Source organism: Macrotis lagotis, chromosome 7 (assembly GCF_037893015.1).
Source record: "Macrotis lagotis isolate mMagLag1 chromosome 7, bilby.v1.9.chrom.fasta, whole genome shotgun sequence".
Classification (NCBI taxonomy): domain Eukaryota; kingdom Metazoa; phylum Chordata; class Mammalia; order Peramelemorphia; family Peramelidae; genus Macrotis; species Macrotis lagotis.
The window spans coordinates 60,502,993-60,529,859 of NC_133664.1; the positions used below are offsets into that span (position 1 = coordinate 60,502,993).

Consider the following 26,867-nt stretch of genomic DNA (forward strand, 5'->3'; position numbering starts at 1 on the left):
GGTTTCTGGGCTTCTTCTCTGTCAGCCCACTAGATTCCTGAGGCACTAATTTTATGCCTCCCCCACTCATCTATCACTCTTCTCTCTTATTCCTTCTGAAGAATTCTTGATCATTTTCTGTGACTTAGTAATATATTCCTGTTGCTTTAGGGCATATGCCTTTGAAAGTACTTTAGGATCAGTTGAGAGATAGCATATGAGGTATTAAATTACTCTGCACTTTCAAATAGGGCAGATGGATATTTCCAATTAACACATGCCAGCTTTGTTCATGCATGTATGTAACCCCACCCTCCTCCTTCCCCCAAAAGTCCAATGTTTAGGGTTATTTTTTAAAAGCCCTATTTTAGATCAAATGTACATTGAAAAATTCTTCTTCACTAGTGCCTTCAGTTTATAATTAAGGATTTCCCCATTTTTTCCCCTCAATCTTAAGAAAATAAAGTCTAGCTTCAAAATCTAAAAGTTTGTGGTGAACCAAAAAAGCCCTTATCTTTATGCTGGTTGTGCATAGATCCTAGTGATATTTAGAATGTTAGTCTCTCATTTCCTCTCTCCCTGAACCATTCTAATAGCCTCACTTAATTGGCAAGGTCATCTCCCCCCCCCCCCCCCCCCCCCCCCAGCCTTCAGGAATCTTCTTCACACAAAGGCCCAAGCATGTCACATTCTTGCTTACCTTAACAAAAGGTCATTTTTCTTTAGCTTGCCATTCAGAGCTCTCAGCAATCAGATCGAAGCTGACTTTGTATTCTTCTTTCACCATACTCCTGCCTCAGTCATCCTTCAGCCAAAGAGGACTCCCGCTGCTTCCTTGAGTTTCATGTCTTCTCCATGCTCTTCCATCGCTTATAATGCTGATATTTCCCATTGTAACTTTGGAGGTTCTTCCCCATCATCGTTGGTGATGTTGGCCAGGACATGTACAGATCCTTTCTCAGTAGATTTACTTCTAGTGGTGGGGGCTTTGTTAGTTTTCATAGGAAGCAGGGCCTGTCCACTTTAGGACACTTTCCCTATACATTCAGTCAAGAAACATTTATGAACTGTCTCCTTTGAGCCAGACACTACTTAGAAAAGGGGATACAAAAAAGGGAAAGATGGTCCTTGCTCTCAAGAAGCTCCTGGGGGGCATCTAGGTGGTACAGTGAATAGAACACTGACCCTGGAGTTAGGAGGACTTGAATTCAAATGTGGCCTTAAACACTTAATAATTAACTAACTGTGTGACCTTGGGCAAGTCACTTAACCTCATTGCCTTGCAAAAACCTTAATAAAAAACAGAACCTCCTGAATGCACTCTTAAGTTTTATGAGGGACAAATTAAGAGATTTGGGAGAGAAGGAACTTGCATTGAATTAGGAAAGGTTCCTGTAGAAGGTGTGAGTTTTCATTTAGGACTTGAAGGAAGCAGTTGAGCTATCATGTCTCAGTTTTAGCCCCTAAAGTATAATTCATTTAAGCCTCATTCATTCATTCGTTCATTCATTATATATTTAGTTCAGTCATATAATTTTTCTGACTCTAAATTTATTTTGAATTTTAGTATTCCCTTAATTATTTTTTTAATTCTATTTAGTCATGATTTTTCTCCTTGCTAGAGAAAACAAATTTTACTGATTTAATCGATGCAAATCATATCATAATAATCTTAAAATTCCTTTGTTGGGAATAAATCTGCACATTTGGGAGTGTACTGTTAGTCTTCTCCAGGCCTTATATTTACTGACCATCAGTTGCCCCATCTGCTACAACCATTGCTTTGCCTTTTTTTTCTCTTTTTAAGGCTTTTGAAAATTCTCCTTTTCTGTTTTTTTATTTTGGGCAATCTTTAGTTTATTGTACACACATAGATTTTCTGATACTATTGAGCTTCTCAACATTCTTTGCATTAACATGTTTCCTATTAAAAAATTCTTCCTTTGCTTCATTGATATTTGTGATTGTATTATCAGAATTTCAGTTTTTGAAGCTCCTATCCTTCCTGAGCCATCTTCCCTTTATAGATATTCAGACCATTAAATTCTTTCTTTTAGGTGTTTTTTTTTTTTTTTTTTTTTGCAAGGCAAATGGGGTTAAGTGTCTTGCCCAAGGCCACATAGCTAGGTCATTATTAAGTGTCTGAGGCTGGATTTGAACCCAGGTACTCCTGACTCCAAGGCTGGTGCTTTATCCACTACGCCACCTAGCCACCCCCACACCATTAAATTCTGTGACATTTGTCCATTGATATGGATAATTGGAAGAGGATGATATTTAGATATTGCATATAATTGCTAAAAAGCTATATTTCTCATATATGATGAAGTTTTGGTAGAATTGTCAATATGACATTTCTCATGGGACAAATATATTGACTGCTGGTAGATATAAAAGATTTTGAGACTTTGGGCTTGATTAAAGAGCTATTGTTAGAGATATTTAAGCAGTAGGATAACATGGTAAAAACATATCAGGAAAACATTTGGCAGGATTAAGTAAAATTTCATTGTTTTACTGACCACTAGATATGTTCTTCAGTATATTTTTCCTTTGCTCCTTTTTTGATTCATGAGCAGTTTATATAATATAATCCTAGATTTTTTTTCTGTGATATTTTAATACACCACATATTTGCTATTTGTCTTCTATGTGTAATGTACTGAGCCCCCCCCATATATATATATATTAAAATTCATCCTTGATTTTAAGAATAATAGAATTAAATATAGAATTTGATGGAGAAAATGGTAATCATGTTTGGCTGAGATATGGGGAGACTTTTCAGGAGAATAGATGTGTAACTTGAAACTTTAAGGAAGCAAGGATGTGAAGGCATTGGTCTGGAGGGCAGTTATTCTAGGCTATGAGGTTCACTTGATTTGAAAGTACATGGGTCCTGGAATGTGAAATAAGAATGGAAATGGAGGTTGAAGGGAGAGGGTTGATGGTGTTAAATTCCAGTGTGAAAAGTTTATATTCTATCCTAGAATCAATAGGTCATCATCTAAGTTAGTTAATCGAGAGCAAACCTGAGGGAGAGAGGATTGATAGGAAGCAGGGGAAACTAAGTAGGAAGATATTTTAAATAATCCTTGTGAGATGAGCATCCAACTCTGTTTAATGGAAAAGAAGAGAGTGGTTAAAAGATTCGTTGTGGAAGTAGAATTCATAAGACCTAATATCTGATTGGATGTCAGCATTGAGGGTGACTTGATGATAATTTTGAAGTTGTAAAATATGAGTACCAAAGAGGATAGGGAACTATCAACAAAAATCATGAGATTTAAACAAAAGATTGCTTTATGTAGAATGAAAAAAATCAGTTTTGTTGAATTTTGAATTTGAAATAACATAGCCAAGGTGAGAAGTCCAGGAGGTAGTTAACAACGTGGGAATCACAATTCACGAGAAGTAGCATAGTGGAAGTGAAGTAGAGGAAATGTTAAGAGAAATCTGTTCTATAATTAATCTGTTCCCTCTGCACCTACCATGTACTTTACATTAACACTTATCCCCATCCTACTGTCCAAACCATATTCTCCATAATTACCTCATCTTCCTTTCTCTTTAAAAGCTCATTCACTACTTCCTTTGGGAAGCTAGCCAGTTCTTGGGAAGCATGAGCCCCCAGATAAATTCTCATGCTCCTATATCTTCTTGCAGTTGCTCTGGTTGCTGCTGCTATTCTTTCTTTCCCTTAATTTCTGCTAACCACAGTAATACTTAAACCTTTTTTGTCTCTAAATTAAAATTGATCTTTTATATATGTGAATTCTTTCATGTTTGCTCAAACCCCTGAACCTTTATCTGGATACATTTTCTGGCAACGGAAGATCTTACAGATGACAGTCTCCTGTTTTTTATTTATCCTTTGCTTCTAGCACAACCTCTGTTACATAGATAGCATCATAGAGTGAAAGCTGGAAAGGATCTCAAGAGCAAGGTTATTGTGATAGAAACCTTCATTTTTTTCAGATGAAGAATTTTAGTTCAGATGGGTAAATATGGCTTGCCCAAGGTCACCGTGTACTACATATCAGAGAGAAAATTTGAACCTTAGTCCTCTAATTTCAGACCCTTTTAGCTGAGCTACATAGCCTCCTCAATGATAGGTGTTTAATAAATGTCTGTTGATTATTGGTGTAAGGATCTGGGTGGATGTGTGACTATAGGAGACAGAGAGATAAGGAAATTGGGTAATCTCCTGAGTTGAGAATATATTGATGAAATCACTATAGGAAATTGCTTAAAGAGAACAGAGTAGAAAAAAGCCTTGGGGATAGCCATTGTTAATAGGTGAAAAAGAGTTTGATGGACCTACAAAGGAGATTGAGGAATGGTCTGGACTTATCAGGAGGAAAAACAAGGAAATTTCTGTGCCATGGAGTCTTGATATATAAAGGGAATGGTCAGCTTGTCTCCAACTTCAGAGGGGTAAGGAAGTTTGAGGATTGAGAAAAGACCGCTGTCGTTGACAGTTAAATTCTTAGTAACCTCAGAACCATTTCAATGATTGATGAAGTCAGATTGTAAGGGGAAAAAAATGAAAGGCAATAAATAGACTTAAAAGTCTTTTAAAAGAAATTTGGCTGTCAAAAGGATAAAGAAATAAAGCCACAGCTTAAAGGGGATGTTGGTATAAAGCTATGGTTTTTTGTTTTGTTTTTGTTTTAAAGATTGGGTTAAATTTGAGTGTGTTTTATAGACAACAGAGAAGAAAATCAGGTAAAGAGTATAAAGATGAGAAAGAGAATGGTGGAAGAAGCTCCCAGAGAATAGGATTACATTAAGGACTTCTGTTCTTGACCATAGACAGTCTTTTCCCATCTTCTTTATTACTAGTTCAATGAAAGGATGTCCTTCTCCTTCCACCCTGCTTCCCCTCCTCTAAACTTTGTAAAAAAAGTGTTTTCCTACTTCCCGTTGCTTTGAAAATTGGAATTGTGTTTAAATTTAAACTCTGGATGAGATCTGGAACAAGTCCTGTAGCCTCACTGGTTATCTCATAAAGGACGGTAGGACTAGAAAGAATGGGCTCAATATGAGACATATTTTTGGGAGTATGGACAATATGAAAATTTTTTTTCTTACTATGAATATTTGTTTACAAATATTTTTGTGTTTTCTTTTTATCCCCAGTAGGAAAAGGAGGCAGAAAATGAGAGAAAGAAGAAAAAAAAAATTTAAATCATAGTCTAGTTCACCAAACTGCTTAACATAAATTTAAAAAGAGGTTTAGTTTCAGGGTAATTCATCGACAGGATAATCCATCTCCGATGTACAAATGGTGAGGTAGTTGAAAAGGAAGTGCTTGTTTTATTTGGGGTTCATAATGTTTAGAGTATTTTTTAAATGAAACTTCCCTGGCTTCTATTTGTGATTTTTTGTCATACCTATACAAAATTATACCATTTTTTTTTGCAACCGTTCCCCACATCATCTTAAAAACCTCAATATAGGTTTCACTTTCAATTTTCAACTTGTGCTACTTTTAGTTACCTAGATTTTCTACCATCTTTTTGTTACTAGGTCTTTTTCCTTTGGTCTTCACAAAATAATTTCACTGGATTATTGAAATTTGCTTTTTGAAAATTCATTTTTAAAAATTTCTGGTTGCTACTTTTCTTTTGTGTTCTTGCATGTATGAGAGCAAAGAAAAGACAAAACAAAACTATAAGGTATAAAACAAATTTTTAAAATTGAAAATAATGTTCTTTGGTCTGGATATGGATGATGTTTTCCATCACAAGTCCTCCAGAATTGTCTTTGATTACTGACTGCTAAGGAAAGCCAAGTCCATCATAGTTGATCATCATACAGTGTTCTCCTGGTTCTGCTCACCACCCCTTGGCCTCAGTTCATACAAGACTTTTCAGGCTTTTCTGAAGTTCACCCATTCATGTTTTATAAAAATGTCAGGGGGAGGGGAGGAAATTGTACAAATTGAATTTTTAATGCCTGAAAGATAATTGGGTCAGGCTGAGGACTTTGTAAAGTCAATATTCAGAAATCAGGTATATCCCACTGGGATTTGTTTCCTATATTTTATCAAATACAAATACAATTCTTTGGTGTAACTTACTGATTCATTTTACATTTCACTAATGAGGAAATTTCTTTTCTTTTAGGTATTTATAGCAGCAATGATGTAGCAGTATCATTTCCGAATGCAGTATCTGGCTCAGGATCTAGTACTCCTGTTTCTAGTTCTCATTTACCTCCACAGTCTTCTGTTCATTTGCAACAAGTGGGAGGTTTATCTCCTTCAGCCACATCATCTGTAACCACTGCTGTTGCTACAACTCAGGCAAGTAATTACAATGGTCTAGAAGGTTGATTCTTGTTATTTAGTCTTGTCTTTTGTCTCCTTGGGGGGAACAATTATCCATAGAAATCTGCCTTATATAATAATTTGTGCTGATGTGGCCATTGGGAAATAATACATATTAGGGACCATAGGTTTTATCTCCCAAGGAGGCCTTAAAAGATAAAGATCATAGATACAGAGCTAGAAGGAATCTCAGAGACCATCTCTTTACTAATCCAACCTCTTCTTTTTACTGCAATGAGGTAACAAAGTCCATCAGAGATCTATGATTATAGACTTAGATTGAAAAAGAGTCATTTATTCCAATACCCTCATTTTATGAAGAAGGTGACATAACTTGCATAGAGTCACAGATATAGTAAGGTATTTGAACCCACATTCTCAGATTCCACATCTTTTTCCTATTTTATACCACTGTGAAAAAAAGTAAATTAGTAGGTAGTAATGAATTATATTATTTTCATTTTGGGAGGATTCTTTTTTAAAAAAATGTCTCATTTTTCCCCAATTATATGTAAAAGATGGTTTTCAATATTTATCTTAAATAAATAATGGTTTTTTATACATTAATAAAATATTCTTGTTTAAGAGTAAACGAAACACCCCCTCTCCCCCATAAATATAGACTCGCTTGAGCGATAAAGTAAAGGGGAGAGAAAAAATTAAAATTAAAAAAAATAATAGTAACAATTGTAGGTATGGTCAGGTGGTGCAATGGATGGAGCTCCAGCCCTGGAGCCATGAGCACCCGAGCCCACATCTGGCCCTGTACACCCAACAATCACCCAGCCGTGTAACATGCAAGCCACCCCAACCCCACTGCCCTGCAAAAAACCAAAAAAAGAAAAAAAAGACCCAAAGTAAAATAAAATAGTAATAATAGTAGGGGTGGCTGGGTGGCAGACAAAGCATTGGCCCTTGAGCCAGAAGCACCCGGGTCCAAATCCGCCCTCAGACACCCAACGATCACCCTGCTATGTGGCCCCAGGCAGGCCACCTGGCCCCATTTGCTCTGCACCCCCCCCCAAAAATAATAATAATAATAAATGTGCTTGAGTCTTAGTTCCAACATCAACAACTCTGTCGTGGGTGGATCACATTCTTTATGATAAGTCCATCACAGAAGTTACTTCCATATTTTTTCAACGTTGCCATTGCTGATCGCAATTCTGTCCTTTCTTATTTCTCCACTACCATGTACTGTATTTTCTCTCTCCTTTCAATCTGACTCTGCTGTAGGGTCGCTGAGTGGCACAGCAGACAGATCCCTGGCCCTGGGGCCAAGAAGCCCTGAGCCCCCATACCACCCCTTAGGCCCAGCATCCATCTGGCCCTATGGTCCATCCTGGGCAGGCCATCCAATCCCAGCCCCTTGCAAGAAGTAAAAAAGAAAATGTGTTATATCTGACCACTCTCCCCCCCCATGGTCCATGCTCTTCTCCTTTATTCACATCCCCACCCCTTCCCCCTGCTCCCCCCTCCTTCTTACTCCAGTTGTCTATACCCCATTGAGTATATATGCTGTTTCCTCTCCTAGTCATCTCTGATGAGAGCAAAGATTCCCTCATGCCACCTTGCCTTCCCCCCTTCCATATCATTGCAATAGCTCATTGTAATAAAGAAAAATCTTATTATATGAAATATCTTGGCCTATTCCCCTCTCCTTTTTCTTTCTCCCAGTACATTTCCCTTTTTTTCTTTATACCATATTTTATCTTTGTATTCAGCTTTCTCCTGTGCTTCAACTATAAAAGCTCCCTCTACCTGCTCTATTAAACTGAGAGGGTTCATATGAGTATCATCAGTGTCATTTTTCTGTGTAGGAATGCATGCAGTTATTATCATTAAGTCCCTCATATTTTCCCCTTCTCCTCCAATCTCCATGCTTCACCTGAGTCCTGTATCTGAAGATCAAACCTTCTGTTCAGCTCTGGCCATTCCAACAGGAACATTTGAAATTCCCCTGGTCCATTGAAAGTCCATCTTTTTCCCTGGAAGAGGACATTCAGCCTTGCTGGGTAGTTCATTCTTGGCTGCATTCTAAGCTCTTTTGCCTTCTGGTATATTGTATTCCAAGCCCTTCGAGCTTCCAATGTAGCTGCTGCTAAGTCCTGTGTGATCCTGACTGCAGCTCCACGGTATTTGAACTGTGTCCTTCTGGCTGCTTGTAATATTTTCTCTTTGACTTGGGAGTTCTGGAACTTGGTTATAATATTCCTAGGGGTTGGTTTTTTGGGATCTCTTTCCTAGGGGGATTGGTGGATTCTCTCCATTTCTATTTTGCTCTCTACTTCTAGAATATCAGGGCAATTTTCCTGTAGCAATTCATTGAAAATGATGTCAAGGCTCTTTTCTGATCATGACTTTCAGGTATTCCAATAATTTTTAAATTATCTTTCCTAAGTCTGTTTTCCATATCAGTTGTTTTTTCAATTTTCTTCTGATTTTTCATTATTTTGGTTTTTGACGTATTGAGTCCTGGTTTCTCATAAATTCATCAATCTCCCTGAATTCTATTCTTTGTCTGAAGGATTTGTTCTCCTTGGAGAGTTTTCTTATCTCTTTTTCCATCTGGCCGATTTTGCTTTTTAAAGCATTCTTCTCCTCAATAACTTTTTGAACTGTTTTATCCATTTGACCTAAGCTCGTTTTTAGCATGCTATTTTCTTCAGCAGTTTTTTGGATTTCCTTGACTAGGCTGCTGACTTCATTTTCATGTTTTTCCTGCATCTCTCTCCTTTCTTTTCCCAGTTTTTCTTCTAACTCCCTCATGTGATTTTCAAAGTCTTTTTTGAGCTCTATCATAGCCTGAGCCCGATTTCTGCTTTTCTTGGAGTCTTTAGATGCAGGAGCTTGTGCTTCCTCATCTTCAGACTGAGTATTTTGATCCTTCTTGGGCTCATATGTAAAATATGTCTCAATGGTCTTCCTCTTGTTTCTCTGCTTGGTCATTTTCCCAGCCTGGGCCTGGTTTGGGGTGCTTCCTGAGCTTTTGGGACACTCCCACAAGGGTCTCAGTGTGTGAAGCTCTGTCCTCCCTCCTGGTCTGTGAATGACCATAAGCGCCCCCCTCTGCCACGAGGCTGAGGTGGGGGGGGCCTGCTGTTCTATGGGGGGGGCCTAGACTAGGATCAAGATCTGAATGTGGTCAGAGCCCCAGAGTCCTGTTCCAGGGGCAGAGGACAGAGCTCTGCAGTCTCTCTCTCTCTCTTCACTCCCTCCCTAGGTTCAATGGGCTTATCCTGCTTATGTTTCCTGGATCTGGAATGCAGTGGCTATGCTGCTCACTGTGTGCCCTGAAGGATGGGCTCCACGTGCTTTCTGTGGCAGAGGTCCCCCGCTGTTCCCCCACTTTGTGCCCGGGGAGCAGAGCCTTTCTGCTCTTTTCCAGGTTACCTTGAGTAGGAGAACTGCCTCATTGGGTCCCTCTGTGGGTTCTGTCTCTCAAAAATTTAGTTAGAGTCCTTAGCTTATGAGTTTTATGAGAGAGCTCCTAAGACACAATCAGTTCTTGTTGCCATCTTGGCTCCGCACCAATATTTATCTTGTTGTAAGGTTTTGAGTTCCACATTTTTCTTCCTTCCTCTTTGCCTTCCCCCTACCCCTGACAATGAGGAATCTGATATAGTATGTACAATGTACAATACTATATGTACAAATGTACAGTCATGTTTAACATATTTTCATATTAGTCATGGTATAAAAGAAGAATTATAACTAAAGGGAATAAAAACCATGAGAAAGATAAAAAAATAATAAAAGCGTTAAAAAAAAGTGATAATAGTGTGTTTTGATGTGAATTGAAGGTCCACAATTTTTTCTCTGAATGGGGATGGCATTTGCCATCACAGGTCATGGAGAATTGTCCTTGATCACTAAACTGCTGATTGGAGCTTATCCCATCATACTTGATCATCTCACAGTGTTGTTGCTACTGTATACACTGTTTTCCTGGTTCTGCTCACTTCATCACCATCAGTTCATGTAGGTCTTTCCAGGCTTTTTTGAAGTTCACCCGCTCGTGATTTCTAACAGAAAATAGTGTTCCATAGCTTCCATATACCATAATTTGTTCAGCTCTTCTCCAATTGATGGTCATTCAATTCTTTGCCAAAAAGAGCTGTACATGTGGGTCTTAATCTCCTTTTTTATGAACTCTTTGAGATACAGACCTAGTATGGCTATTACTGGATCAAAGGGTATGCAAAGTTCAATTGCCAGTTAAGGTATCATTCCAAATTGCTTTCCGGAATGGATCAGTTAGAAACCTTCCCCTTGTTGTCCTAACAGGGTAAGGAGTAAGTAGCATTGTAGAACTCTTTTGTCTCTTTTTCTTGCCATATGACCAGTCTTGGCAACTGATGAAACCACATATGACTTGGGGGGAAAAAGGAATAAAAAATTACTGTATATGACCTTTTATTCTGTCTTCAGGGACATATTAAATCTTTTAAGAACTGGAATTAAAAACATCATATGAGAAAAGCCTGATGTTGAACGTGCACTTGAGTATTTGTGTGTGATATTTTAGTAGTCTAGTAGGGAAAGATCCTGTTCAGCTATAATTATGCAATAGAACACAGTTGAAAATCTGTCAGCTCCCGTGTATTTTTGAAACTATAAGATTGTTTTTCTTACCTTAAAGGTGCTACAGGATCATTTATTGGAGGGAGGGGGGAGGGCAGTTTGTGAAGAGGAATCTGCATTGAATTTCCTGAATCATATGATGTGGAGATTTTTAAAGGTCTCAGAAGGCCTTCAGAATTATCCTCATCACTAATCAGATAAGGAAGAAGAGACCATGCTCTGGCCATGTAGCTTCTCAGAGGTTAAAAATGTCTCATACCCTCTCTCAGATAGTAACTGACAACCCTGCTCCCCTGACTTCACCTGCGCTGCTTTTTCCACATCAGGACAAAGTCACAAAACTCTTAGTTTGTCTAATATGACAGGAAAGGAAAATGATAAATGTTGGAAGACATGTGGAAAAATAAGGACACTAATGCATTGTTGGTGGAGTTGTGCACTGATAGACCTAAGCTTTGAATCCAGAAGCAATATTTTCAGTTGAAACACTAGAGTTAGAGGAAAAAATTGGATTGTTTGATCACTCAAAAATACTAACATACTTTGAATTTCTGTTCTAGTGTGCATATATTGTATTTACATTTAGATGAACCCTCACTTAGACACTTCTGTAAATAAAATACTTAAATTCATAGGCTTTTAGTTATGAAGATAGAACCATAAGTAGGAACTTTGTGCCTGAGGCAAGTGGGGGGTGGGGAATAACAAGACAAGTGAAAGATAATTGCTGAAAAGACTGGGAACTGAGGAAGGGGGTGGGGAATTAATTAAATACACTGAAAAATATATGTCAGGACTACTCCACCTTTGGGCTCTGGAGAAGTTTGATCTGAGATACTGCCTCTGGGGAAAGGAAAAAATCAGGAGCTGTTGTTGCTAATGAAAGCCCACATCTCGAAATCCTTGTTATCACTCTTGAGTGTTAAATATTTTGGCCTATCACATGTTTCATTCTTTTAATTGTTTGAAATGAAATTATGATTTTTTTAGGTTTTTTAAATGTAAAAATAAATGATTTTTGTTACTTAAAGAAAATGATTTGCAATATTATAATTTGGTTAGTTGTAAGCATTCAAAATGTCAAAGGACTTGAGAAAAAAAATTGAAGGCAATAAATAGCTTAGAATAGAACTTGGAAGACTCTTATACAAGTAGTAGACTTCAAGAAAAATAGAACTGAGCAAAGAAGGTTGATTATAGGAGAAAAAGAAATGTTTAATCAAAAGATTAAAAGAAAAAGTACAAGTTCTCTACTTTCAAAAATAACCTCAGGTAAATGATTATAGGATAATTAATTTAAGATTCATTGGCTTTCCTGAATAACATGAGTCATCATTGGACTTTCTAAAGAAGTATATTCTATTTCAAGGAATCATTAAAAAAAACTGTTCATCTTTTAGAATCAGAAAGCAGGGGGATAGCTAGGTGGCACAGTGGATAGAGCACCGGCTCTGGAGTCAGAAATACCTGAGTTCAAATCCAGCCTTAGACACTTAATAATTACCTAGTTGTGTGGCCTTAGGCAAGCCACTTTAACCCCATTGCCTTGCAAAAAAACCTAAAAAAAAAAATAATAGAATCAGAAAGCTAAGTTAGAATAAAAAGAATACATTAATCAATTCAGAATGTTAGAGCCAAAATCCAGAATTTCCAGATCAATGAAATTATTGCAAGCATCCAAATACCATAGAACTGGTCAGCATCACAAAAGAGTTACTGCAATTGCAAAGAAAGAGAGAAAGTCCTTAAATACAACCAAATTAAGACAACCAAGAATAAATTAAACTGTAAAACAGTATAATACTACTGGGGTGGTAGTGGAGATGGATATTTAATAAAATACAGAGCTCAAGAATTCCTGATGAAAGGACAGAGATAAGAGCAATCTATGGTAACAGACATACCAAAAAAGAGACATTTAAAAAAAAAAGATAAATACATTTGAAGAAAAGTAAGAAAAATAAGAAGTAAGAAAAAAAAATATTTGTAAGCCAGCCATCTTTCTAGTCCTCACTATACAGATATCTCATTTGATGACATCTGCATCAGGGATTTTAAATCCAGGTTCATTCACATTTTTTTTTCCTTCATGGAATCCTTTGTTAGTCTGGTGAGGTATATTGGAATTCTCATAATAATGGTTCATTGCTTACATTTTTAATCAAAGGAAATGCAAAATTTCAGTTAGAGGTTAGAGAAAATAAAGATGTAATTTTTTTTCCAATCAAGTTTTTAGATCCAGGATTCCTGGACCCCAGGGGTTAGAGTTAGAGCTCCTGGTTTAAATGAGGATGAAGGGAGTGGAGAGATGGAGAGATAGACATATCTGTGTGCATCAACATATACATTAGCACAACAAACTTTTCTCAATGATTTGTAAATAATAATTTTTTAATATTCATTTTTGAAATATTTGAGATCCAAATTATTTTCCCATTCCTAGCTTCTTCCTACGAAAGGCAAGCAATTTGATATATATTATACATGATGGTAATGTTTTGTCCTTTGTTTTCAAAGAAGACCATGACATTAGGGAGGTGATGCACATGAATTGGATTTGAGTGAAGGGGGCTGTGCTAAGTCACTAACCTCACTTTCTTCTCCAGAGCCTTCTGGATCCAATGACCTGATTTGGCTCGAACAACTGAATCTAGCCCTGGATGTGAGGCAATCTGGGTGAAGTGACGTGTCCAAGGTCATACAGCTAATACGTGTCTGAGGTCAGATATGAACTCAAGTCATTCTGACTTCAGGGCTGATGCTCTACCCACTGTGCCATCTAGCTGCCCTAATTTTTCAAAGAGATATTTGGTTGAAAAAGGAAAAAATCCAATTATATAATAAGAGGAAGAAATAGTAATCAATTTGCTGCAGTGATCCCCACATAATGTCAAGATACCTGCATGTTGGGTGGAGCCTCTAGAAAACTGAAAAGAGGTTATAGACAAAAGGTAGACCAGGATGAAAAGGAATGGCTGGATTGTGATTTACACAGTTAGAGGAAATAATCTAATCTAGCGAGATTCAAATCCACTGAAGTATTAATTTATCCTTCAGTCAGTCAGCAAATATTTATTAAGTACGTATTGAGAGCTAGATGTTGAATTTGGGTCCTCCTGACTTTGGGCCCAGTGCTCTTCTCACTTTGCCGTATAGCTTAACTTCTAGATTATACATGAATTTTTTTGTCCTTTATCCTCCAAGAAGACCACCCTGACATTAGTGAGGTAATACCATGACATTACCTGAATTGGATCTGAGTGAAGGGGGGGCGCTGTGCTAAGTCATCAGTCTCACTTTCTCCTCCAGAACCATCATGGTCCAGTGGCCAGATAGGAATCAGGATGACTGAAGATGGCCCTGGCTTCCAGGCAGGGTTAAGTGATTTGTCCAAGGTCACTCAGCTAGTAAATGTCCAGTAACTGAGGCCAGATTCAAACTCCAGTCCACCTGACTCCAAGGTCAGTGCTCTTGTCCATTGCCCTAGATTTTATATATATAATGTAGCTAGGCAAAACATTTCCACATTAACCATGTTGCAATAGAAAACACAGTTTAAAAAAGCTTAGGAAAGTTCTTTTTTCATCCTAAGTCCTTCAGAATTGTTTTGGATCATTGAAAATTTCTAAATCATTCACAGAGATTATCATATATAATTGCTATTAGCATATACAGTATTCTCCTGATTTTGCTTATTTCATTTTGCATTAGTTCATGTGAATCTTCACAGGGTTTTCTGATAGCATCCTGCTTATCATTAGTAAAATAGTATTACATCAAAATCATCATATACCACAACCTCTTCTACTCTAGAGGCATTGAGTTTGAAGTCCACTTCTGGCACTTGTCTTTGAGAAGCTAGCTGACAAAGCTAGAGTGCCTGAACCTCAAAAGAACTAAGTTCAAATGTGTCAGCAGATACTGAGTCATTCAACCTTTTTGCCAGTTTCCTTATGTGTAAAATGAGCTGAAGAAGGAAATGGAAAACCACTCCAGTGTCATTGCCATGAAAAGCCCAAATAGGGTCACAAAGATTTAGATAGGAATGAAAAAAAATTACTGAATACAGCAACAAGAAATAAATATTTTTTACTTAATAATCCTTCCCTTTTTATCTCTTTGGGCGTGAAATTATTGAAAAACTGCAGAGAATTTTAGGGGTAATTAATTTTCAATTTATTTATTAATTAGGCTAGCTGATTATAAATTGGTGATCGATGGGGGTTTTTTTGGTAACCAGAGAAATATAATGGATAAACTTTATGCCTTAAAATATTTGGAAACACAATGCTCCTGACAGGAGAAATCAGGGCTAAAAAAAATGAGGAAGTGGGCTAAAAGTCTTCAGTATTTCCTGCTAGAAAATGTGGCTTGATCATGAGACTCAGATGCCTCCAGCAATCTGAATAAAGGAATCCATTTCTATCCATAGCACTCTGATTGGCTTTCTCCTTTATTAACTGGGTTACCCTAAACTCCTTAGGGGAGTTGCTAGGGTAGGAACTTGTTGCTTTAGGGCTATAATTCAACTAGATTAGATTTTGTCTATAGTAAACAAAAATCAGGTCTTTTTGTTGAGTGGAGCCCCAGAGCATATATAATATGAGGGATAGAACATAATAGGAACTGAGCCCTGAATGAAGAAAGAACAAACTTGAATCCTAATTGTTAATTGGTTATTAATATAATAGAAAAATAATTTCTTTGAGGGTATAGACCTAATAGTGGTATTGCTGGGTCAAAAGATATGATAGTTTTACAGCCTTTTGGATATAGTTTCTAATTGTTCTCCAGAATGGTTGGATCAGTTCACAATTCTACCAGCAGTATATTATTATTGTTATTTTTTCACATCTTGTCCAATATTTGACTTTTTCCTTTCCTGTCATATTAGTCAATTTCAGAGTAAATTTTATAAAACTTTTAATTTGTATTTCTCTGTTCAGAGCAATTTTTATATGATTAGAGATAGCTTTGATTTCTTCTGAAAATTGCATATTCATATCTTTGACCATTTATAAATGAAGAATGACTTGTATTGTTATAAGCTTTGCTGTTCTTTGTATGTTTGAGAAATAGGGTCTCTATCAGAGACATGCTATTAAAATCCCCACCCCCCAGTTTTCTGCTTGCCTTCTAATCTTAGCTGCATTGGTTTTGTTTATACAAAACCTTTTAAATTTGATATAATCCAAATTATTCATTCTATGCCCTGTAATGCTTTCTATCTCTTATTTGGTCAAAATTCTTCACTTTTCCATTGTTTCATTAATCTGATGAATAAAGTATTCCACGTATCACCCTTTATATTTATGTCTAAGTCATGTACCCATTTTTACCATACCTCTGTACATGATGTGAAATGTTTTTTATACCTAGTTTCTTTTATACTATTTGCCAGTTTTCCTTGCAGTTTTTGCAAACTTGTGATTTTTTATTCCAAAATTTTGATCTTTGATTTTGTTAAACACTAGATTAGAATGATAATTTATTATTGTGTATTAAATATTTAATGGTTTAACTAATCTACCACTCTTATTTCTTAACCAGTACCAGATTGTTTTGATATTTACTGTTTTATAATACTTTTTGGGATCTGGAATGACTTGACTTCTTTTAGTTTTTTCATTAATTTCCTTGATATTCTTGAGCTTTTGTTCTTTCAGATGAAATTTTTCCTATTTGCCTAGAATAGAATCTTCCATTTTTTCTAACTCTATAAAATTTTTTGTTAATTCAATAGGTATAGGATCAATAGGATGATAACTAAATTATTTTAGGTTGAAGTGTCATTTTCTTTATGTTGGCTTGGCCTACCATGAACAATTAATATTTCTCCTTTGTTTAGATCTGTGAAAAGTATTTTGTAATTTTGTTAATACAGTTTCTGAGTTTGTCTCTATAGTAAATTCCCAGGTATTTTATAGTGTCTCCATTTATTTTAAATGAAATTTATCTTTTCTTTTCTTCCTTTTTTTTTTTTGTAAGGCAGTGGGGTTAAGTGACTTGCCCCAGGTCCACAGCTACATAGTTATTAAGTGTCTGAGGTTGGATTTGAACTTGGGTCCTCCTGATTCAAGGACTGGTGCTCTATCCACTGTGTCACCTAGCTGCCCTGGAACTTACTTTTTTATCTCTTTCTGCTGGATTTTGTGGGCTGTGTAGAGAAATGTAGATCATTTATATGGATTTATTTTATATCTTGCAACTTTGCTGAAATTGTTAATTATTTCAGCTAACTTTTTAGTTGTCTAGGTTTTTCTAAGTATTCCATTATGTATGCCATCTGCAAAGAGTGATGGTTTTTTCTCATTGCTTATTTTAATCCCTTCAATTTCTTTTTTCTCTTATTGTTACATATAGAATTTATAGAGCAATGTTAAATAATAATGGTGATAGGGCACCCTTGCTTCAATCCTGATCTTGTGGGAAAGGCTTCTGACTTATGCTTCCCAGTGATTTTAGATAGATACTGCTCATAAGTTTAAGAATAGTCCAGATCCCTTTACTGACTCAGGGCTCCATGGCAATCTCTATTGGGGGAAAGCAAGAAGTTTTAATGAAGTGACCAAGAGACCACAACAACCACCACCTCCCCCATGAAGGCTCAGAGGACCACGGGAAAGCACTGCCCTCTAGATCACATGGTACCCATCATCATTCATTTTGGAAATGTGACTTTAACTTCAGCTTCACTTATTGGGCAAGTAAGCCAGTCAACCTGAAGCAGTGAGGTACCCCAAAAAGAGACTCCATAAGAGTGCAGTGAAGCCATCATCATGATCTCCCTTTGGACCCCCATAAAATGACACAAGATCCATTATGAATAGCAGCTTCTCAAAATTCATCAGCTCTGCCTATTGCCCAATCCTTCACCATCAGTGGTCCACCCCTGCACTCCCTTTCCTTAGCAAACCCCAGCTATAGTAACCTACCAAAGCACCTACCCATGCCAAATGGTTCAACTTAAAAAATAATGCTTTTATCAAGTGAAAATGACATTAAAGAAATTAAATATGGTGGCAAAGAACTGGAGATTGAGGAAATACCTGTCAACTGGAGAATGGCTAAACAAATTGTGTTAACGCGATTGTGATAGAACACTAGTGTGCTGTAAGATATGATGAATTGATTTTAAAAAACATGGAAAGACTTACATGAAATAAGGAAGAGTGAAGCAAGCAGCTGGAGACAGTAACAACAATATTGTTGAAAAAACAACTGCAAACAGCTAAGTTATCCTGATTATTATAAAACTTCAACTAAATACAAAGGTCTTATGAGGAAGAGGCCAGCCACCTCCAGAGACATAACAGATAAGCAGAAGTACTCATAGTATAGTTTTACATATGTCTAGATCTATGCATATTTGTGTATATACTCATACACACAAGCATACACATGCATATACATATATATATACACACACACACACACACACACACACACATACACACACATATATGTGTGTTAAATGGTAGCCTTCTCTAGAATAGGGTGGGAAAGGAGGGAGATAGTTCAGGACTTAAAATGTACAAAAAATAAATTTATTTATTTTTTTTAAAACGGAATAGTCCAATTGATTTCCTATGTTTTCCAGCACTTTTAATAGGAATGAATATTGTATTTTATCAAAAACTTTTCCTGCAACTATTGGAATAATCATATAATTTTTTGTTATTGATGTGATCAGTTTGGATTCCGATATAAATACCACTGATCATGATGTATGATCTTTAATCTCCTTGCTAGTATTTTATTCAGTTTTTTTTTTTTGCATCAGTGTTCATTCAGGGAAATTGGTTTATAGTTCTTTATTCTCTTTTTTGCTCTTCCTAGGTATCAGCACCACATTTGTATAAAAGAAATTTGTTTGAACTCCTTTGCCTCACTTTCCAAGTAGTTTAGTATTGAAATTAATTTTTTTAAATGTTTTGTAGAATTCATTTATGAATTCATCTGATCCTGGAGCATTTTCTTAGAGAGTACATTGATGATTTGTGCAATTTCTTTTTTTGATATAGGAGTATTTATGTATTCTGTTTCCCTGCTAATCTAGCTTTAACTATTCTCATTTAAATCATCAGATTTATTGACATGTAATTGTATAAAAGAGCTCTTAACAATTGCTTTAATTTTCTCTTCATTTTGACAAATTCACCCTTTTTATTTCTTCTTCTGATAATTTGGTGTTTTTTTTTATCAAAGTTACTAATGATTAATCAATTTTATTGTCATTGTTGTTGTTGTTTTTCATAAAAGCAGTTCCTTGGGGTAGCTAGGTGACACAGTGAATAAGCCCTGGAGTGAGGAGATTATGAGTTCAAATTCAGCCTCAGACACTTGCTACTTGGGCAAGTCACTTAGCCTCTCTGCTTTGCAAAAGCATCAAAAAAACAGCCAAAATCCCAATGCCTAATTTTTTTAAAATTATTTCAACAGTTTTTCTAATTTGGTGTTGATTGAGAATTTTCATTCTTTTCTAGTTTTTTTTTTATTGTTGTGACACGTCCAAATCTTTGATGTTTCTTTCTGTTTTATTGATGTAAGCCTTTAAAGATATAAATTTCCTCCTAAGTACTGCTTTGGGATGTATAAGTTTTGAAATGTTGTTTTCATTGTTTTCATTCTCTTTAATGGAATTATTGTTTCTATGATTTATTCTTTGACCTCATTATTTAGGATTAGATTATTTAGTTTACAATTTATTTTTATTCTGTTTCCATTGTCCTTTATTGAGTATAATTTTTATTGCAATATCATTACAAAAAATATCATTTAATATTTAGCTTTTCTTCATTTGGTAGTGAGGTTTTTTTTGCCCTAACACATGATCAGTTTTTGTCAATGTTGCCATGTACAGCAGAGAAAAAGATACTCTTCTTTATTCCCATTTTCTCCAGAGAGCTATCATAACTTTTCTAAAATTCCATTCATTTTAACTTCTTTCCTGTTTATTTTAGAGGTGTTTTTTTCTAATTCTAAGAGGGGAAAGTTGATGTCCCCTACTAGAATAGTTTTACTGTCTTACTTCCTTCTCTAACTCATTTAACTTTTCCTTTAAGAATTTATGTGCTATGTAAATTTTTATATGTTAAAAGAGAAAAGTGTCCCTTCAAAATCCCTCTTGTCTTCAGGGGTCACAGAAGGAGCTAAGCCTAAGAAACAAAGGGTCTGGATGTAGTTTTGTTTTATTGTTTTGGCATTAAATGATGAAAGAATAAGAGAGAGAAAGAAAAACATTCTTAAGAAATTGGGAAGAATGGGGAGGAAAAGGTGGAGGAAAAAGGCATGCCACAAACCTCAGTCTCATCAGAACTAAACAAAGGAAGAATAATTATACATGCCTGTTAAAAGAGTTTCAAATTCATTGAATTCAACAAAGAAACTGGTGGAGATAGCTAGAGGAAAGTAAAGATTAGGTTATGGAGTATAGCCCAAGCAGAAATATCCACAAGCAAAACAAATTTCATCTTAAGAGGGAAGGTTACAAAGAAAAAAAAGAGAATTTAAGAATTTGGGTTTAGAGTCTGGAGAATAGGTAGTAGAGTTGGTGCAGTGTTTTTACATCATTTTTTTTTAAATTTCTTTGTGTATAATGGGTAGTGAACAAAGAGAGGATGTGATGGAGATAAATACAATTTTTTTATTTTTCTTGATTTTTTTATTACTTTTTTTACACTTGCATTTTATATATTTTTTATTTTTGTACAATTTTTTTATACATTACTAAAATATTCTTAAGAGTAAACATAATACCCCTCTCCCAAAAATAAAGACCCTCATGAGCAATAAAGTAAAGGAAAGAGAAAAAAATAAAAATAATTTTTTTTTAAATGTGCTTCAGTCTGTGTTTTAACACCACTAACTCTGTTGTGGGTGGATCACATTCTTTATGATAAGTCCATCACAAAAGCTACTTCCATAGTTTTTCACCATTGCTATTGCTGATCGCAACTCCCTCCATTCATTCCTCCCCACTACCATATACTATATTTTCTCTCTCATTTCACTCTGTCCCTCTTCTTAAATGTTCTGTAGGGTAGCTGAGTAGAGCAGCAGACTGATCACTGGCCCTGGGGCCAAGAGGCCCCGAGTCCACATACCACCCCAAGGACCAGCAGTCACCTGGCCCTGTGGTCCCAGACAGGCCATCCAATCCCAGCCTCTTGCAAGAAGTAAAAAAGGAAATGTGTTATATCTGACCACTCTCCCACCATGGTCCATCCTCTCCTCCATCACTCACTCCCCCCCCCCTTCCCCTGTCCCCCTTCTCTCCTTTTTTCTCTAGATGTGCTGTTTCTTCTCCAAGCCACTTCTGATGAGAGCGAAGGCTCCCTCATTCCCCCTTACCTTCTCCCCTTCCATATCATTGCAATAACTCATTGCAATAATAAAAAAAAATCTTATTTTATGAAATATCTTAGCCTATTCCACCTTTCCCAATTTTGCTGGGTAGTTGTTTCTCGGTTATATTCTGAGCTCTTTTGCCTTCCAGAATATTATATTCCAAGCCCTCTGAGCCTTTAATGTAGTTGCTGCTAAGTCCTGTGTGATCCTGACTACAGCTACATGATGCTTGAATTGTATCCACTTAGGAGTTGTGGAACTTGGCTATAATATTCCTGGGGGTTGTCTTTTTTTGGATCTCTTTCCAGGAGAGATCAGTGGATTCTCTCAGTTTCTATTTTGCCCTCTGTTTCTAGGATATCTGGGCAATTTTCCTGTAGGAATTCTTTAAAAATGAGGTCAAGGCTCTTTGCCTGATCTTGACTTTCATGTATCCCAATAATTTTTAAATTATCTTTCCTGAATCTTTTCCAGATCAGTTGTTTTTTCATGAGATGTTTCACATTTTCTTCTAATTTTTCATTCTTTTGGTGTTCCAAGTATTGTGTCTTGACTTCTTGTAAAGACAACAGCTTCCTTTAGCTCCATTCTAGATCTGAAGGATTTGCTTTCCTCAGAGAGCTTTTTTGCCTCTCTTTTTCCATCTGGCCAATTCTGCTTTTTAAAGCATTCTTCTCCTCAGTAACTTTTTGAACTATTTTATCCATTTGACCTAAGCTGGTTTTTAACAGGTTATTTTCTTCAGCATTTTTTTTAATCTCCTTAACTAAACTACTGACTTCGTTTTCATGTTTTTCCTGTATCTCATTTTCTTTCTCAATTTTTCTTCCATCTCCCTTACTTGATTTTCAAAATCTTTTTTGAGCTCTGTCATAGCCTGAGCCCAATTTCCATTTTTCTTGGGAGTCTTTAGATGCAGGAGCTTGTACTTCTTCATCTTCAGATTGAGTATTTTGATCCTTCTTGGGATCATAGACAGTATATTTCTCAATGGTGTTACTCTTTTTTTCTCTATTTACTCATTTCCCCAGCCTGAGCCTGGTTTTGGGTTGCTTCCTGAGCTTCACAAGGATCTCTATGTGTGAGGCTCTGTCCTCCCTCCTGGTCTGTGAATAACAACAAGCCATACCCTCTGCCACAGGGCTGAGGTGGGGGGGCCCTGCTGTTTTATGGGGGGGCCTAGACTGCAATCAGGATCTGAATGTGGTCAGAGCCCCAGAGTCCTGTTCCAGAGGACAGACTTCAGAAGTCTCTCCAGTCCCCTAACTTAGGTAGGCTGAGCACTCAAAGCTCAGTTGCCTGTGGGCTCCTGCTTACCTGCTCTGCCTGCTTCCATTTCTTGGATCTGGGCTGCGGCCACCGTAGCTGCTCGACGAGTGCCCTGAGGACTGGGCTTCACGCTCTTGCTCTGGCAGAGGTCCCCCCCACTGATCTTCTAAGATGTGCCCGGTGCTACCCCGCTGCTGTGAGCCACAGCTCCCAGGCACCCTGGGGCTGCCTCTGAGAGGCTGAAGTTCCTTTACTCTGGCGGGCCATCCCTCTAACCCCGTGGAGCGGAGCATTTCCACTATATTCCAGGTTACCTTGATCTGGAGAATTGCCTCACTGGATCCCTCTGTGGGTTTTTGTCTCTTGAAAATTTAGTTAAAGTCATAATTTTATGATTTTTGAAGTATTATGGAGAGAGCACCTAAGAGAGGCTCTTCTCCTGTTGCCATCTTGGCTCTGCCCCTTGATAAATGCAAAAATTAGTAATCATATCCTCAAAGAGGAATGGATTGACCTTATTCGTAAAATACAGAAGGGGGTAGCTAGGTGGTGCAGTGGATAGAGCACCAGCCCTGGAGTCATGAGTACCTGACTTCAAATCCACCCTCAGACACTTAATAATTACCTAGCTGTGTTGCCTTGGGCAAGTCACTTAACCCCCATTGCCTTGCAAAAATTAAAAATTGGGGAGGGGAGCAATAAGCCAAAAACATGATGTATACATAATAAACTGTATAAAGTGTGTGTGTGTGTGTGTGTGTGTGTGTGTATGCATGTACAAATGAAGAGCAAAGATTATTAATGTAAATGTAAAAATAATGAGGCTGGAAAGAATTTATTATGTTTAAAATTAATTTCTTTAAAAAGAGGTACCAGAGGGTAGCTAGGTGACACAGTGGATAGGGCACCAGCCTTGGAGTCATGAGTACCTGACTTCAAATCCGGCCTCAGACACTTAATAATTACCTAGCTGTGTGGCCTTGGGCAAGCCACTTAACCCCATTGCCTTACAAAAATAAAGAGGTACCAGTTGTGATCTCAAGGGCAAGGCAGCATTAAACATAAGCATAGTTAAGGAGGTGTAGCAGAGAAAAAAACATTATATTCAAAGGCACTTTTTGTAATAGTCAATAGTTGGAAACTATGATTTCTCATCTCAATTGGAGAATTGCTGAAGACACAATGTTATATGAATGTAATATTGTTTTGCTATAAGAAATAACAGAAAATTGTATTTATAAAAATCTGAAACAATTTGTATGAATCAGTATTTAGAATGAACTGAATCAAGAGAACTATTTATATATGACTGTAGTAGTGTAAAAGAAGGCAGCTTTGGAAGACTCAAAAATTTTGATTAATGCATAGACCAGAATATGAATGATGAAGAGTTTGCCAGGTCAGTTTTTTAGCAGAAAAATGATTGACTAGAGGTGCAGAATAGCTTTCATTTTTCAGACACAGCTAGTGTGTGGATTTGTTTTGCTTGACAAAATATTATATTTGTTATAAGAGGGAACTTTTATTTTGGGGGAGATAGTCATAGTGATTCTGGAGAAAAAAAAAAGAAAAAGATCATAGATCCTAAGGAGATCAGAAGAGGACACAGACAAACAAGGCAAAGTTAGTTAATATACTTAGAAAATCTGTGTATACATGTTAGATGGGTAGCTAGATGACTCAATAGCTAGAATGCTGGACCCAAAGTTAGGAAGATCTAAATTAAAATCTGACCTCTGACACTTACTAGCTGTGTGACTAAGCAAATCACCTAACCCTGTTTCATTTTTTTTTCTGTCTGTAAAATGAGCTAGAGAAGGAAATGACAAACCACTCCAGGTTCTTATCCCAAGAAAATTCTAAATGGGGTCATGAAGAGTCTGACATGACTGAAATGATTGAACCTAGATAAATAGTAGAGATTCACAGTGTGTAGAAAGTTTTTCCAGTTTCTGCAAATATTTGTACTTGTTGAAGTCATATTTATAATAAAAAAAGAAAATTTTAAAAATGAGGGCTTTCAACAAAGTATTTAAGTGGATTCTGTGTAGCTGAACAAGAAATACAGGGTTTCAAAGTAAGTACCTCAATCTTATTAAATTTTTGTTAAAGCCTTTTCACTTACCATGTTCTGTGTTCCATTCTCATCAATCCTACACTGTCTCTGCTATTTAATTCCAACAATGCCCATCTTTTCTCTCTGGCAGAATGTATTAAGTTTTCCTTTTTTCCAACCCCCTCCTTTTATGCTTCCTTTTGAGCACTTACTGAGACCTCTCTAGACCTCCTCTTGAGCACTGCTTCCACCTTGTATCTTATCCCCTCATCATACCCTTGATGAGAAATCCTTGAAGGGGAGTCAGAATGCTCTGTGCTCCTCTTCCAGACTCCTTTGGCTACTAGCTCTCACCTGCTCACCCCTTTTTGAGGTTCACTGTCTCCATTCTTGTTTATCGCCTTCATTTCTTGAGGAGTTCAGTAACTATGACTCACTGTTCTACTCTTTCACATTTCCCATCCTAATAATTGGGAGCTTTACCATACAGGTTAATGCTTCTGAGACATCCTCAGTTTTCAGTTCTCTATTCTCCTCACACCCTGTGACCTAGTTCTCCACTCTACCTGAGTCACACTTGGGGAAGAAACATTTGTTTAAATAACCCTGCTGTGGACCAGGCACCTGGTCAGTGCTTTGTCAATAAATATTCCTTCATCTGTCTTAAAGGATTTTTTTTTGTTCTACCTCCCCAGAGCTTTTACAAACTGTCTTAAACTTATTCTTCAACCTCAGCACCTCTGGTCCTTTTAGCCCCCCAATATTTTCTCATTCTTCTCTGACTACACTTGCTACTCTGCCAGCCTCAGCCCCATAGGTTCAACCAGTTCAGCTTTACAATTTCTTTTACTCTCAAATCACTTGCCCTTTTTTCCTGCCATCGCTCATTACCATGTTAAATCCCAGGACTGAATTACTCCCCCCATCCGCTTCTACTTACATACTGCTGAATGGAATTGTGGAATCAGACGACCAAATTGACTAAGTCAATAAAGAATGATGTTAGCTATCTTCAGCTTGACCCCCCCCCCCCTTCAGCAGAGCAGTCCTTTTACTGCTCTTTAATCAGTCTCTTTCCCATTTCTCCCATAAATGCTTCCAAACCTTCTCTCCTCTCAGTCTTTCCTCTCCTCTTGACTTTCTTGATCCTCAAAAGGTCTTCATCCTAAATGTTTATCCACCTCTCATACATTTAATACCTTTTTTCCTTGTGGCCTCTCCTTCTGATTGGCTGGTTTCTTCCAGAACCTCCATTTTAAAAGATCCAGATCAGCTATGTCTTCATTCCTCTCCATCCATCCTTCTTGACTTTTGCAGACTTTCTCTAGTCTTTCTCCCCTCCAACACCTGGTACCTGCACCTCTTCCCTACCCTTATTTTCAGTTCCCTTTAATGTGTTGTCTTCCCTTCACTAAAATGTAAGTTTTCTGAGGGCAAGGATTGTCCCCCCCCCCTCCAGTACTGGACCATAGCAATTAATACATATTTGTAGACTTTACTATCTTATTTGATTATCTTTCCTCTAAGATCCTCTCAAACCCCACCTCCCCATCCCCATGGATTTCTTTCATTTTCTCCTCTTAGGTCGTGAAGTATCCCTTCTTCACCAAAACAAATTCTCTATTTGGACCCTTAATTCTTTCTGTCTTCTCCAGCAGATTATCATCTCAATCATTTCCTCCATCATCTTCAAGCTTTCCTTCTCTACTGATTTTCCTCCTTCTGCCTGTTTATACATTTGAGAGATATTTTTTCCTTGTTTTCCTCTCAAGCGCTTACCATTTATTTTTCCTTTTTTTCTCAGCCAAACTCCCACAAAAAAATCTAAAGGTATAACTTTTATTTTTTTATCCCTTACTTCTCAATCATTTGAAATTTAGCTTCAAAATTCAACTCTCCAAACTTATTAGTGATCTCTTATTTGCCAAATCTGATTGATAACCTTTTTCCCAGTCCTCCTTACTCTCTGAACAGCATTTAGCATTGTTGATCACCCTTTTTTATGACCCTTTCCTTTGTTTATTAGTTTGTTTTGGTGGCCCTACTCTTTTCTAGGTCTCCTCTTTGCTGTCTTACTACCCCTTAGTCTCTTTTCCTGTCACATGTCATCCATATAAAATTTCCTCAGTGTGGGTTTACCCCAGGATTCTATCTTGAATGTTTATCTTTTCTCTCCGTTTTTTCACAGCATAGATGACTCCTTTCTTAAATCTATGCATCTATCTTCTGTCTCTCTTGAATGCTAGTCGCTTATTGTCAGCTGCATTTTGGACATCATAAACTCTTTATCCGGAA

General features: G+C 36.9%; 1 protein-coding gene across 6 annotated transcripts in view; it reads left to right on the forward strand.

Annotated features, from left to right (window-relative positions):
- MLLT10 (MLLT10 histone lysine methyltransferase DOT1L cofactor) overlaps positions 1 to 26,867 on the forward strand; it is a 250,852-nt gene that overhangs the window by 186,789 nt on the left and 37,196 nt on the right. For all 6 annotated transcript variants that reach the window (XM_074192967.1, XM_074192969.1, XM_074192970.1 and 3 more), the window contains one exon: positions 6,111 to 6,289. In XM_074192967.1, coding sequence (XP_074049068.1) covers positions 6,111 to 6,289 — 179 coding nt within the window. The remainder of the gene's footprint in view (positions 1 to 6,110; positions 6,290 to 26,867) is intronic.